The 14,037-nt window shown below is 48.2% G+C and overlaps 1 protein-coding gene across 2 annotated transcripts in view; it reads left to right on the top strand.

The window, feature by feature from the left end:
- The first annotated feature begins 6,711 nt into the window (after window positions 1–6,711).
- The window catches only part of MALL (mal, T cell differentiation protein like), a 29,970-nt gene continuing 22,644 nt past the window's right edge, over window positions 6,712–14,037 (top strand). The window contains exons 1-2 of one of the 2 annotated variants that reach the window (XM_032410449.1): window positions 6,712–8,042; window positions 10,023–10,226. In XM_032410449.1, coding sequence (XP_032266340.1) covers window positions 8,010–8,042; window positions 10,023–10,226 — 237 coding nt within the window. In that variant the 5' untranslated portion in view covers window positions 6,712–8,009. Of the gene's footprint in view, window positions 8,043–9,089; window positions 9,360–10,022; window positions 10,227–14,037 lie in introns of those variants that run through there. The other variant, XM_032410450.1, reaches the window with a different exon arrangement.

Here is a 14,037-nt window from a genome sequence, read left to right as displayed (position 1 = left end):
CCCTAAACCCTTAATCTAAACTGTACTTGGGCCTTCATCTCAGAAATTAACATGGTGTGACAGGGTTCCCAGCCACAAATCTAACAAGGGAACTTGGCCTTGAAAAAGAGATGTCACTATCTCCAAGAGCTGTTTTCTGGAGAATCTCTCCATCTCCCCTCTGTACCATGTGGGCAGCTGGATGGCCAGACACCATTCATATATGGCCATCATGATGCAGCTGCCCCATCCCCTTCCCAGGCGCTGCTTCCCCAGGTCCTGCTCAAAGGGAAAGGGGTTCCCGCCTTTCCAAATGGAGGAGGCAAGAACGTGTACAGGGACTTTTCCCCATTCTGTCACTAGGCAGCCTCATCTTGGGTCCCTGTAGTCTTGTTTAAAGGTACCATGAAACCATGTCACTTGCCATTGTGAAGGTCATGGTTTTGTAGAATCTTTATTTTTTTTAAGATTTTATTTATTTGAGAGAGAGAAGGGGAGCGTAAGCAAGAGAGAGAGAGAGAGCATAAGTGGTGGGGGTAGGGAGGGGTAGAGGAAGAAGGAGAAGCAGGCTCCCCGCAGAGCAGGGAGCCCGATGCGGGGCTCGATCCCAGGACCCTGGGATCATAACCTGAGCCGAAGGCAGACGCTTAACCCACTAAGCCACCCAGGCGCCCCTTTGTAGAATCTTTAATTCCCTATTCTGCCTTTTTATTCTTTTAATCACTTAGCTTAGTATTAAACCAGAGGTTGAGCATTTTGAATGAAAGAAAATATTGCTGGTGAATTCCTTTCAGCGAATGTACACATGAAGAGAGCAAGCTTTCTTTAGAATGTATTTTCACACTGTCTTCTGGGTTCATTTGAAATGTGTCATGATTAACAAAAAGGAGCAACTTCATAGTCTCTGACACACAAGGAAACTATGGGACCATGAGAGAAAACAGTTTCAGAAATGGTCAGGCGAAAAAGTGAGGCACGAAGGTAGTTAGTCTAAATGGAGGCGACAGTTCCTCAGGGGTGAGCGCGTCTCTGCCGCTGAGAGACGCCACATTCTCTCTTCAGTCAATGGAATCTTTTTTTAAAAAAATAATGAAAGCTCCCTGGCTTTTTAAATGTCACTTTCTAGCTTCCAAAACAGGAAGAGGTTGTCAGGCAGCCAAAAACATCCTGGAAATGAGTCCTGGGGTCTGTTTCAAGGAGCGTGACTTGGCAACACTGAATTAATTGTGAGAGGCTTGGTGGGGGAGCAGCAGTAGGGGGTTAGCAGGCCTTTGCCGAGTGACCCGTATGTGCGGCCTTCCTGTGAGGCCAGGGGGACTCCCCGCCTCAGAACCATTGTGGGGCAGGGAGGGGATTTGACACTGGAAACTGCATGGCCCTCTCTTCCCCAACCTCCTGGCCTCTTATGAGTGATTGAGTGTCATAGTCATCAGATTTGCTGGAGGTGAAGATTTTGTGATTCCCTTGCGTGCATGCATGGGCTGGATGGTGAGGGGACGGGGCATGGAGTAAAGAGCAGGTACAGTCTCAGTCTGGAGTGGTGTTTATGGGTGAGATATGAGGCCAGAACAACTCACAAGGAACCATTTGAAAGATACCACACGCAAACAGAGCAGGTTTAACTTGCCAACCCAGTAGCATCTGGGAAACCCATCAGTAAAGGGAGGGAACTGGAAGTGTCATCTACCAGCCGAGGGCTTTGTCATTTTGCAGCATTATAGGATATCCTTTGCCGTGAACGAGCCCCACTTCCTCTTGGGTGAAGCAGTCCAAGTTGGGAGGTTCTCTCGGGGCATGGAGGTGATCAGAGCTAGCTGTCACCTAGCTGCTTTCTGTTCTGTTTCCTCAAAGCAGAGAATCAGAGCCTGCACCCTACTTCCTTAGGGCACTGTGCATCGGAGGTTTATATTGTCCATTCCTTTATTCCTTCAGCAGGTACTCACTGAGCACCTACTAGGCTCTAGGCACAGCATTCAGCTTTGAGGACGCGGGGTGCGGGGAGGGGGGGAGCAGCCCTGACCTGATCCCTGTACTAGCTTACAAAGCATGAGGTAGACAGTAATCACACATGAGGACCACAAAGGAAGAGCCTCTCATTGTGTCTTTTTGTTGTTGCTGTTCTGCCTACATTCCAGCACTCCCGGGGCCCGGAACGCTCATGGCACCACAGCGGGCCCAAGTAAGTGGCCAGGATAACTATTTTTCCTGATCTGCACCCTTTCTCCCCCAGCTCTGCTATCTGACCCTTGGGGACCAACTAGATTCCAATCAGTGTTCAGATGTATGCCTTACTCTTTGAACTCCCACCATTCGCTCTGAAACTCAGGAACACATGGTTTTGACAACCTAGTATCTCTCAACATCCAGACTCGCTGTCTGAACTCCTGATATTTGGACATAGTCGTCAAATAGATTTGGATAGGGAAGGTGGGTGGAGCCCTACGTGAGTGGCAGGTGAGGGGCTGTGCCGGCTCGCTTAGGAAACTGGAGACCTCAGGCTTTATGACTCCCCCGTGACACAGAGGGTCTGTAGGCAGGTCTGTAGGCAGCAATATAAAGCGAAAATCATTAATGGAACACAGCTCAACTTCAGGACTTTGGTAGTGTGTCTACTGCTTAGTCTATTTCTCCTGCTCAGGAGACAGACTGGACCTTAACCTGCTCACTTGTGTCTGACTTTGCCAGCAGAGATTAACTTTGCAGAACTTTGTCCTTTCAAAGAGGCCATTTTGGGGGCTAGCTGAAAAAGGCTCCAAGCTCTCTGAGGGCTCCTCCAGGTAGGTATCTCTATCCCATTGAGTCCTTCCTCTTTCCTCGAAGCTACCCTTTGACCCTGACATGTTCCCTGCCTGCCCAAACCCCACAGATCCGGGAGCCAGACTCTGGCTCTGAGTCTGATGGCCTCAGAGACAGCATGAACCACAACCTCCTCCCAAGTGTGGGCCTGTCCGTTTGTGCATTCTGTCTCTCTGATTGAAAGTCAAGGTGACCTTTATTTGCAGAGATAGTGGTAGCTGCAGTCCAGCTGTGTCCGAATCAAGAGACTAGAGCCAGTGCGGTATGTGTGTCCCTGCAGCACAAAGGGCAAGAGCTATGCTCCTTTTTCTTTTTTTTTTTTAAGATTTTATTTATTTATTTGACAGAGACACAGCGAGAGAGGGAACACAAGCAGGGGGAGCAGCAGGCTGAGGGAGAAGCAGGCTTCCCGCAGAGCAGAGAGCCCGATGCGGGGCTTGATCCCAGGACCCTGGGATCATGACCTGAGCCGAAGGCAGACGCTTAACGACTGAGCCCCCAGGCACCTCTGTGCTCCTTTCTCTGCCCTGGAAAGCTGTTGTACTAGCCAGCCGGTGCTTTTGCTGCCTAGCATCCATAAACTTCTCTCCTGGTAGCTTTATTCGTCTTCCCCTCTAGAGGAGCCCCCTTCACACACGTGCACGCGCACACACACACACACACACACACCCTGTTGTCCCAGCTCCAGGGGTGGGCTCTGATGGCCCAAGCAGATCAGCATGTCCCATTCCCCTGTCACAGTGAGGGGCCTGGGAATGGACCAACAGAGAGCAAATCAGTCCCGGGAGATTTACTCAGCAGAGCACTTCCATCCCCTGCCTGGTGTAGTGGGACAGATGAGACTTGAAGCCACATGTGCTGCAGGCACATTACCACCAGGAAAGAGAGCCTAGAGCTGTGTGTATGTGGGGGTAGCACTGAATGAGGTTAAGAACAAGGCCAACCTCAGGGACAGTGACAGGTGGAGCTGACAAGCAGAACGGATCTAGACCCACAGTAGCATTGTTCGAGTCACTGGATCCAGCCTCACCTGAAGGCAGCATTCCCTCTGAACTTCTCACTTGCCTCAAGTAATATATTCCCTCCATTGTTCACATTAGAATGGGTTCTCCTAACCCTTGCAATGGGAAGAGTCCTAGTGGCTACATCTAGGACCCCAAGCTTCTCTGACTTTCTCCTGGCCTGCACCTTACTTGTCAGGCAACCAATAAATCTTTTCTGAAAAGTGTATGAGGCAGTTTTGGTGGGCAGAGAGGTTGAAAAAGAGGAGTCAAAAAGATAAGCAGTTGTCTCCAAAGTCATTATGACTGAAAATGTAGATTCAGTCATTCAAAAACATTTATTGAGCGCCGACTGTGTTCTGGGCAGTATTCAATATGAACAAAACTGCTGTCCTAAAGCCAACATCGTAGGGAGGGGCAGGGCGTGTGGGGAGGCAAACAATAGGCAAATGAATCCATAAACAAGAAAAATATTAGGTGGGGTAAGAGCTGTTCAGAGAATCCGAACAGGCTGGTGTAGTTCTGGTTCTGGGCAAATAGAGACTAGTGGTGACTTACCATTTTCTTTCCTCTGCTATCCCCAGGCCTGGTGAAACCAGAACTGTGCACAGCATACAAACAAAACACATCTGCAAAAGGAGCCCTCAGTTTCTGGTCTGAGGAATGAGAAAGAGAGCCCCTCCAGGTCAGAGAGAGAGTGGAAAAGCCCTGCTTCTCTTTATCTTTCCCATTCTTTCCTGCCCCAGCCAGTAGCAGACAGACAGGTGATGAGGACTCTGAGAGAGGGGGGCCCTTCTCTCCCACCACAGAAACGGGGGTCCTAAGAGCATTGGTGGGAAATCCCTGATGCTCCCTCCACCCCCGTCTCTATCTGTCTCGGTCTCCATCCCTCTGTCTCTTGGAGTGGGTGTGGGTGGGTGTGGGTGGGTGTGCGTGTGTGTGTTGGCACAACACAGCAGAAAAACTAAAACCCTGGCTTTTCAGCCAGAAGACCAAGGTGAAGGGGGAGGGGAGCAGGGTCTCCTGGAAATTGGAAAGTTAGGAATTCACTGAGAGGAGAGAGCTCAAGAAAGTGATTCCTTAAAATAGCCTATGAATGCCTGAGCTCACCCCAAAACTGACCCTACACAGCATACCAAAGGGTTTAGAACTGAGCTCCAGGGTCCCAGACTGGTCCCAAGTCCCAGAAAAGCACACACACACTGAGCAGATTGGAATTGCACTGCAAAACCTTAAAAACGGAACTGACTTTTGTCAGTGGTTACAGCCCAGAGACGACAGAGAGCAACTCACAGCAGGAACTTAACCAGGCATTTGCCTAATAAACCAAAAAATCAACATTTGTGTAGAATTTAAACAAGACCCAGAATCTCCTAACAGTATTCCCAATGTCCAGATACAACCCAAAATTACATGATATTTGAAGACGCAGGAAAATCTCCACATCTCTCAAGGAAAAAGACAAAAGGACAATCAAGAGACAATTCTGAGATGACACAAGAGTTAAAATTGAGACCCTAAAGCTATTATAATCATGTTCCAAGAAATACAGGCAAATCTTGAAATGGATAGAAAGATAGTCTCATCAGAGAAACAGACAATACAGAAAGAACTGAATTGAAGTTTTGAGAATAAATATAATAACCAAACTGAAAACATTCATTGCATGGACTCAATTTTTTTCCTCCAAGTTCTTTAAAATATGTATGATAGGGGCACCTGGGTGGCTCAGTTAGTTAAGCGACTGCCTTCCGCTCAGGTCATGATCCTGGAGTCCCAGGATTGAGTCCCGCTTCGGGCTCCCTCCTCAGCAGGGAGTCTGCTTCTCCCTCTAACCCTCCCCCCTCTCATGTGCTCTCTCTCTCTCTCTATCTCATTCTCTCTCTCAAATAAAAAATCTTTAAAAAAAAATAAAAAATAATAAATAAATAAAAATATGTATGATAGTTGAAAGCAAAAGTAATAACATTGTCTGGCGGGGTTTGAATGTATGCATATATAATACATACAACAACTGCGATTGGAAAACAAGAGGATAAAGGGACCTACACAGTCGTAAGCTTTCTGCATTCCATTTGAAGTGGCAAAATATTAATTCTGAGTAGACTGGAAAATTAACTATGAATATTTTAACTCCTAGAGCAAACTTCTAAACAAACACTGCAAAGAGACGTAGTCAAAACTCAGTAGATGAGTTAAAGTGGAACACTAAAAATATTCCAGAAATCCAAAGGAATGCAAGAAAGAGGAGGCAAAGAAATGAAACACAGAGCAAACAAAAACCAAAAATAAAATGGTAGACCTAAATCCAAACATATCAACAATTACATTCAATGTGAAGAGTCTAAATACACCAAAAGCAGCAAACTTCAGAATAGATTTTAAAAGAAAAAAGACCCATTTAAATCATAACCGCAGCAAAACCCATATAAATAAATAAGTAAAAGTAAAAGGGTGAGGAAAAAAAATAAAAGAATGCAAAAAATATATACTATACCATGTAAACAGCAAGTGTGTTATAATATACATGCAAACATCAATTACAAGCAACAGTACTTGCATACATTGTTGGTGGGAATATAAATAGTTTAAACAACTTTGTAAAATAGCTTGACATTATCTGTGAAAAACACATACCACATAATCCACAATCTATTCCTAAGATATTCCCAATAGAGGTGCATACATAGGGGCACCTGGGTGGCTCAGTTGGTTAAGCATCTTGACTTTGGCTCAGGTCAGGATCTCAGGGTCCTGGGATGGAGCCCCACATCAGGCTCCACACTCAGCTGGGAGTCTGCTTGTCCCTCTGCCCCTCCCCCTACTCCATGCTCACACGTGCTCTCTCTCTCTCTCAAATAAATAAAATCTTTTAAAAAAAAAGTGTATGCATAGATGCTCCAAAGACATGTTCTAGAATGTTCATAGTATTTTTCTTAATTATAACTGCAATTGAAAGAACTCAAATGTCCAGAAACAATAGATTGATGAAGCGTAGCATATTCATAGAATGGAACACCATGCAGCAGTGAGTGAGCTACAGCAACACCCAGTGACATGGATGAGTTTCACAGACCTCATGTTGAGTGAAAGAAGCCAGACACAAAGGAATCCATTCAAAAACAGGCAAAACCAGGCTATGGGGTTAGGGCGGCATGAGAGCACATATTAGGGAGGAGGGTGGGAGAAATGACTGGGAGTCTGGTAACATTCTATGCCTGGGTGGCAGTTTCTTGGTCTGTATGTTTTGTGCACTTTTTCTGTAAGTGTATTATGCACCAATAAAAACAATTTTGAGACTATTTTTAAAAGTCAGAACGGAAATATGAACAGGGGAGATTCTGTTGTGGAAAGGAAAGAAGGCCAGAAGAGAAGTGATTTCAGGATAAGAATTAGATAAATAAGCAAGTACTTCTTAAGCATCTGCCATATGCCAAAACTGTCCTAAACGCTTTCATTATGGATTATCCCATTTAACCCACTCCCATGAACAAAGGAGAGTGTGGACACAATGATAACAGGAATCAGCAGCGTTGAGTACTGTTGCACGATTTTCAAGATTAACTCCAATACTCTATCTAGGGGATGAAAACCAGCAGGCCCTTTGTAGAAGAGTCTGGAAGACCCCTCTCCTGGGCCTGGCATTCCCCAAGGCCTCACCCCAGGCTTCTGACCTCGTCTTCAAGTGCTTTTATACCCATAGCCCCAGAGGTGCCTCTCCTTGCAATGCTTTGCAATTTTATTTTTACTTAAAAAATATTTTCTTGCACAAAACTTAAATCTGTTGTATGGGATGGAAAGCATGGCAAAGGCGTCCCTTTGTTCGTTTTTCTTTGAGATTTTCTGTGAAAAGTAAAGACTTATTTCCTAATACATTCTCAGATAAGACAACTTTTTATATAGAATGTTTAACAGTTGTGTTGGTAAGAAGTGTCCTAGGATGTAAGGTAAAAGAATAAAAACTGATCCAAAAAGAAAGAAGAAGAAAAAAAATAAACCCAGCAGGGGGGAAGAAGACACTGCGCAAGAGTAATCTCCCTTCCTTGCATCCTCCGCTGCAAGGCAGATGCTGTGGGGGCGTCGTGCTGATCGCGTGGTCTGATTATCTGAAGCCATCCGTTAAGATATTCAACCAGACCTGATGCCTCCGGGATATTGGCTCCTTCTGACATTTCAGCAGGACGGCCATCGGGAGTGCCTTGTGGGGTGTTTTGCGACACCTCCTCCAGGAATATGATACAAAAGTCAGAATCATTTCAGGAACGGGTGAGCTTTTTTCTATTTCTTCCGAGTTGAAGCTGTTCTTACAGCTCTAAACTTCTGTCCCTGCTGGGATCTCACTCCCTGTGGTGCATTATGAATCCTGTAGCTTTCTTCTCAATTGCCTAAGTGGAGTGCGCTGTACCTTGTCACATATGATATAACATCACTTGGTTAAATGTAAAATGTTTAAAATATGCCAAAGTTTTTGTAACCATGTTTTGTCACATCTTCATTTCTTTTTTCTTTTTCTTTTTTTAGAGAGAGCGCATGTGAGCAGAGGGGAGGAGGGGCAGAGATAGGGAGAGAGAGAATCCCAAGCAGGATCCACGCTCAGCCCAGAGCCTGATTCGAGGCTCCATCTCAGACCCTGAGATCATGACCTGAGCTGAAATCAAGAGTCGGTCGCTCAACCGACTGGGCCACCCAGGAGCCCCCATCTTCATTTCTTAGTACACTAATTGCCTCAGGAGGTAGAAGTGGCTCAGGCTCTGTCAACCTCTAAGGGCTCCAGTTTCTATTATTACCACTGCTTCATAGATGAGAAATGAGCCTAAGGACAGTGTTTTCCTTCTTGCTTTCCCTAAGCTGCTCCCGTGATGCCCTGTTGTCAGTGGTCAAGTCCAAGTATCCTACAGGCCATAAGAGTGTCACAGGGCTTATTCACAACCTGCAGGAGAGGTGGCAAGAGGTGGGATTCCTGAGGCAATGCCTGCTTAGCTTGAATTCATCCTGCAAACGAGGTGGGGCCGGATGGCAGGTAGAATGAGGGCCTCACTCTCTCCCTAGGTCTCGGCAGTCCTGGGGGAAGGGAATGACCAGGCTGGCTTGAGGTTCCACTGACCTGTGCCCAGGAGGGCAGGCTCTAGGACACACTGCTCTTGCTGATGAACAGATACTGGCCTCTTGTGGAAGATGTTAATTACCCCAGCACACAAGGCGATCCTTCCCACATCCCCTCCTCACCAGGGAGCAGCTCCCCAAGGTTGACCATGGGGCTGAGGTTGACCATTGAGGGCAGGGAGAAAGGACCCCAACCCCAAGCACCCTGAGCAGACCCTGGAGTTCCAGGCCTTTCTGCACATGGTTGACTCTAAGGTAGAGAAGGAAAAGGACTCAAGTCTCCAGGACCTATCTTTAGAGTGAGAGGAGTTGCTTGACCACTGGGTCACAGCCCCCCTGATCAGCCAGTGGGTGGGCGGGAGGCAGGAAGGAACTGCCTGGCCCCAAGCCCAGCGCCTGGCGACACTCGCTGAGGGCTGTGGCAGGGAAGGAGGAAGGCTCAAACTTGGGGCTGCACCCAGCCAACTGAGCCCTTCTCAGGTGCCTGATGGGGCCGACTTCTAGAGAGGGAGAACTCCTCCACTGGCTATGTGAGCAGAGGAGGGAGGAGGGTGGTGAAGGGGATGCAAGGAGAGAAGGAAATGCCAATTGCCTGAGGACAGGAGCTGGAAGTGAGGATGGCTTCTCCCCCTCTGAGACGGAGGGTGGCCCCCAGGAGTGGAGAAGGAGGGACCCAGGCAGCAGGGGTGGACGGATAGAAGACCCAACATCTTTCGTGACCAGCTCTGTGACCTTAGCTTAACCTAACAGATTCTCAGTCTCCTCACTTGGGAAAGAGATGATATAGCCGTGAGCATGGCTGTGGGGAGCCTGCAGATTGTTTAGCTCATAGTAGGCCCTTAATAAACAGTCCTGGTCAGAGCAAGTGGCCTTCGCCTAGACTCTGGCCACACGGTCGAGGGGTGGTGGCTGTAGCTGGCATCCCCTGGAGTTAATATGCTCCCGGATTCAAAATTCCTGAGGAGGGAAAGTGTAGGAAGAGAGTCTCCGCCCTCCGTGCCTCAGTGTGCCCAGTGGCTCTGCCCCAGGGAGCTGAGGCCCATCTGATGCAAAGCTGAATCTGCATTCGCATTTCACTGGGGAGTCTTTTGGCCGGGGCAGTGGAAGGACCTGCTTGGCTGGAACGTTTTTTTTCCCTCCCAGGCGACGTCCGATGGGTGTGTCAGGCAGGAGGTGATATTTGACTGGGCTGGCAGGCGAGCCGCTGCAGAGGCAAGGGCACCAGGCGTTGGGCTAGAGATGGCCTCCCCGGACCGGCCGCCTGCCACCAGCTACGCCCCGCCCGAAGTGCCCCTGGGGGTCGTGCTGTTCTTCACCATCCCCTACGCCTTCTTCTTGCCCGAGCTGGTGAGTGCTGCCGCGTGGGTCACCTGCAGAAGGGGAGGGCCCAGGAGAAGCCGGCACTCCTGGGGGGGGGGGGAGGGGAGGGACAGGGGCCGGAGCTGCTGTGGGTCTCCCATCTCCCCCACCGCTCCGACTCAGCGGGGATGGTCCCTAATCCCTCCCTGTGCTACTCCTCCCAACTTCTGCAGTATGGGTGGGTTTCCTCCTTCCAAAACAAACCCACCCACCGTGGGTGACAGGCAGGCCACCTGGTGATCGGACGGGCGGTGAAGGGTGGTGGGGGGATGCTGCTAAAATATCCTGGGTCCTCAGGAAGATGTTAGAAACGGACTTTTATATGGTTTCTTTTCTCCAACTACTTGCTTGTTTCTGCTTTTCTAAAGTTCAAAACAGTTGGCGGGGGGCACTCTGTCTTTCCTTCTGAGAGGAGGTCTTCCAGTATTAACTGTCATGTCAGCTGACTTTGAACTTTGACTTGTAGACTCTGTGCAAGAGGTAGCTTGTGACAACATCTGCCATAAAACAGTTGTGTGAGCCGCCCCGGTTGCACATGGGGACCTATCACTGCGTTACACTCTCTGAGATGCCCTGCAGCTGGATTGCGGCTTGAACCCCTGCCAGGGCCCGGGGGTGGCTCACAGGTTGAAGTCTGCAGAGCCCTGTAGACACAGTGCCCATCTGAGCCAGCTGCCACCATCCCCTTTCTACTCATGGGGACACTGAAATCTGGTGAACCATTCAGGGCAAAGGAGTTTATTTCGTGTTTTGAACATGTCCTGAAATATCCAGCTTGTGGGTAACACTTTCTTAACAGCTCTGAATTTGGCAGTCCTGACCCCGGGCCAGGGAGGGGAAGGTGGTTCCAGCTTTCAGTCGGACCTGACCGGCCCTCTCTCATCATTTGCCTGAAGGCTGGGCCTGAGCAAGTGACCCTGTGGCAAACTGGTTAAAGCGCACCCATTGATGGCACCAAGAAAGGGAAGCCAGGCAGGGTGGGCCCAGCACTTGGGCGGCTCCAGCTGAAACCCCACCCAAGAGGCAGGTTTCTGCCAGGCCTGCCCCCTGGGGGCGGGGGGGGGGGGAGGAACATAAGCATGGGCATCCTGCCAGGCTGATGACATCTTAGTGCTCTTGCAAGTTCTCTGTGCCCGGACCCGGGCGTGTCCCTCACCTCAGAGCAACCACATGAATTGCCAGGATTGCGATTCTTGCCACCACTCTGTACTGAGCACATGCTTTATGTCAGCGTTGCAAGCCCCTGGTAGAGGGTGCCCCGTCTGCTGGAGACACATGCCCGAGGACTCCCCCACAGTCAGACTATGCTTGAGGCGGTGACTGTCCTGGGCCGTGGCATCAGCAAGGAGAGACGGTCTGACCTTGTCAAGTCAGGGAGGGGTCCAGACCTACCACGGAGGCGCTGATTTTGGTGCTGGACCTCAAAGAACAGGATGGGTTTTCAGGCTGGGGGCCAAGAACAGGGAAGGCCTGGAGTCCAGGAGAGCCCAGCAGGCAGGAGGCTGGAGGGAAGGGGCTTACAGAGCCAGGAAACCCCCTGGGGGTACTTTGTCATGATCGGGGCCATCGCATGCGTCCAGCCGCACGAGGCTGGGCTCCTGTGGGCTTCGGCTGGGGCCTTAAGTATCTCTAGGGGGTGGGATGTTGTCATTGGCTCAATCGTACTCATTTATTTTTCTTTTGATGTAATTTTAGATTTATAGCAAAGCTGTGTGAACAGGACAGAGCGTTCCCATACACTCTTTACTCGGCTTCCCTTAAAGTCCACATCTTACGTAATGCAACTATAAAAATCAGGAAATTAGCACGGATACTTTCATTGATCAACTGTTCTAATAAACTTCATTCAAATTGTGATTTCCCCACTCATGTCATTTTTCTAGTCCAGGTTCCTGTCCAGGATTTGGCATTGCATTTGGGTATCTTACCTCCTCTGTCTCCTTCAGTCTGTCTTCATACTTCTGAAGAATAGCGATCAGTTATTTTGTAAATGTCCTTTCATTCAGCCTTGTCTGATGTTTCCTTATTTACAATTTTAGGGTTTTTTTAAAAAAGATTAGGGTGCCTGGGTGGCTCAGTTGGTTAAGCAACTGCCTTCAGCTCAGGTCATGATCCTGGAGTCCCAGGATCGAGTCCCACATCGGGCTCCCTGCTCAGCGGGGGGTCTGCTTCTCCCTCTGACCCTCTCCCCGCTCGTGCTCTCTCTCATTCTCTCTCTCTCAAATAAATAAATAAAATCTTTAAAAAAAAAAAAAAAAAGATTATTTTATTTGAGAAAGAGAGAGAGAGCATGAGTGGGAGGGACAGAGAGAGAGGGAGAGAGAATCTCAAGCAGACCCCACGCTGAGCAGGGAGCCTGATGGGCTCGATTCCAGGACCCCAAGATCACGACCTGAGCCGAAATCTAGAGTGGGACGCTTAACCGACTGCACCACCCAGGCGCCCCTACAACTTCAGTTTTAATTCACAAGTGATCCTTATTCATTGTGGAATACTTAGAAAATATAGAAATAAATATGATCCATATGTATGGGTAATAATAAATATAATCCATATGCGTATGCATATATACACACACATATGTATGTATTTAATGGGGTTATTCTGTGTATGCTATTTTGCACCATCTTTTCCTTAAGTGAGTGTTCCTAGCACAGACTATAGAATCAAGCGTTCCCTACCAACTCTGCCCCCGGAGCCTGCTCATACAGATTTTTGCCTAGGTTGCTTTATTTTAGACTCTTTAACATTAAAACGCACATTTTAAAACATTTATTTTGCGGTAAAGATTCGTAGGCAGTTGCAAATATAGCTCAGAGAGGTCTCCCATAGCCTTCCCCCAGCTTCCCCCAGTGATTTCATAATGCTAGTCCCATCAAAACCGAGTAAGCGACGTTGGTCAAGTATGTCATCTTCTATGTCATCTTCTCACACCTGTAGATTCATGTCACCACCACAATCAAGAAAACCGTTCTGGCACCACAGAGATCTTCCACCTGCTTCCTTTTTACAGTCACCCAACCCCCACCCAGTCTTCCCTCATCCCCTCCAGAACCCCTGGAAGCCACTAATTTCATCTCTATAATTTTGTTATTTCAAGTTATATAAACAGGGGCGCCTGGGTGGCTCAGTCGGTCAAGCGTCTGACTCTTGGTTTCGGATCAAGTCATGATCTCAGGGTGGTGAGATCGAGCCCCACGTTGGGCTCCGTGCTCAATTCAGAGTCTGCTTGAGATTCTCTCTCTTGCTCCTTCTGCCCCTCCCCCTGCTCCTGCTCGCTCTTTCTCTCTCTCTAAAATAAATAAGTACATCTTTTTTTAAAAAGTTATATAAATAAATAGAGTCATAGAGTATGTGGCCTTTTGAGATTGGCCTCTTGCACACAGCATAACGCCCTTGATGTCCACCCAAGCTTTGTGTGTGTCCGTAGTTCCTGTGATTGCTGTGTAGTATTCCACGGCATGGGTGTACCGTAGCTTGTTTCACCATTGACCCATTGAGACACACTGTAATTGCTTACAGTTTTTAGCTCTTCTAAATAAAGCCGTATGAACGTTCACATACAGGCTTCAGTGTGGGTATTGTTTTCACCCCTCTGGGAGAATGCCCGAGTGTGATTGTTGGGTTGTTTAATAAGTGTATGCTCACGTTTTATTAAGAAACTGACAAACTGTTTTCCAGAGTGCCTGTACCATTTTACATTCCTACCAGCAATGGAGGAGACTTTCTGAGATTTTAACACTAAAATTCGTATTTCGTTCGGTTTACTGTTGAGTTTAGATTTCTCACTTGAAGATGA

The sequence above is a fragment of the Phoca vitulina genome, unplaced genomic scaffold, assembly GCF_004348235.1.
Source record: "Phoca vitulina isolate PV1807 unplaced genomic scaffold, GSC_HSeal_1.0 scaffold12, whole genome shotgun sequence".
NCBI classification, from domain to species: Eukaryota; Metazoa; Chordata; class Mammalia; order Carnivora; family Phocidae; genus Phoca; species Phoca vitulina.
The sequence above is the reverse complement of the archived record's forward strand: the minus strand, read 5'-3'. Positions and strand labels throughout refer to the sequence as shown.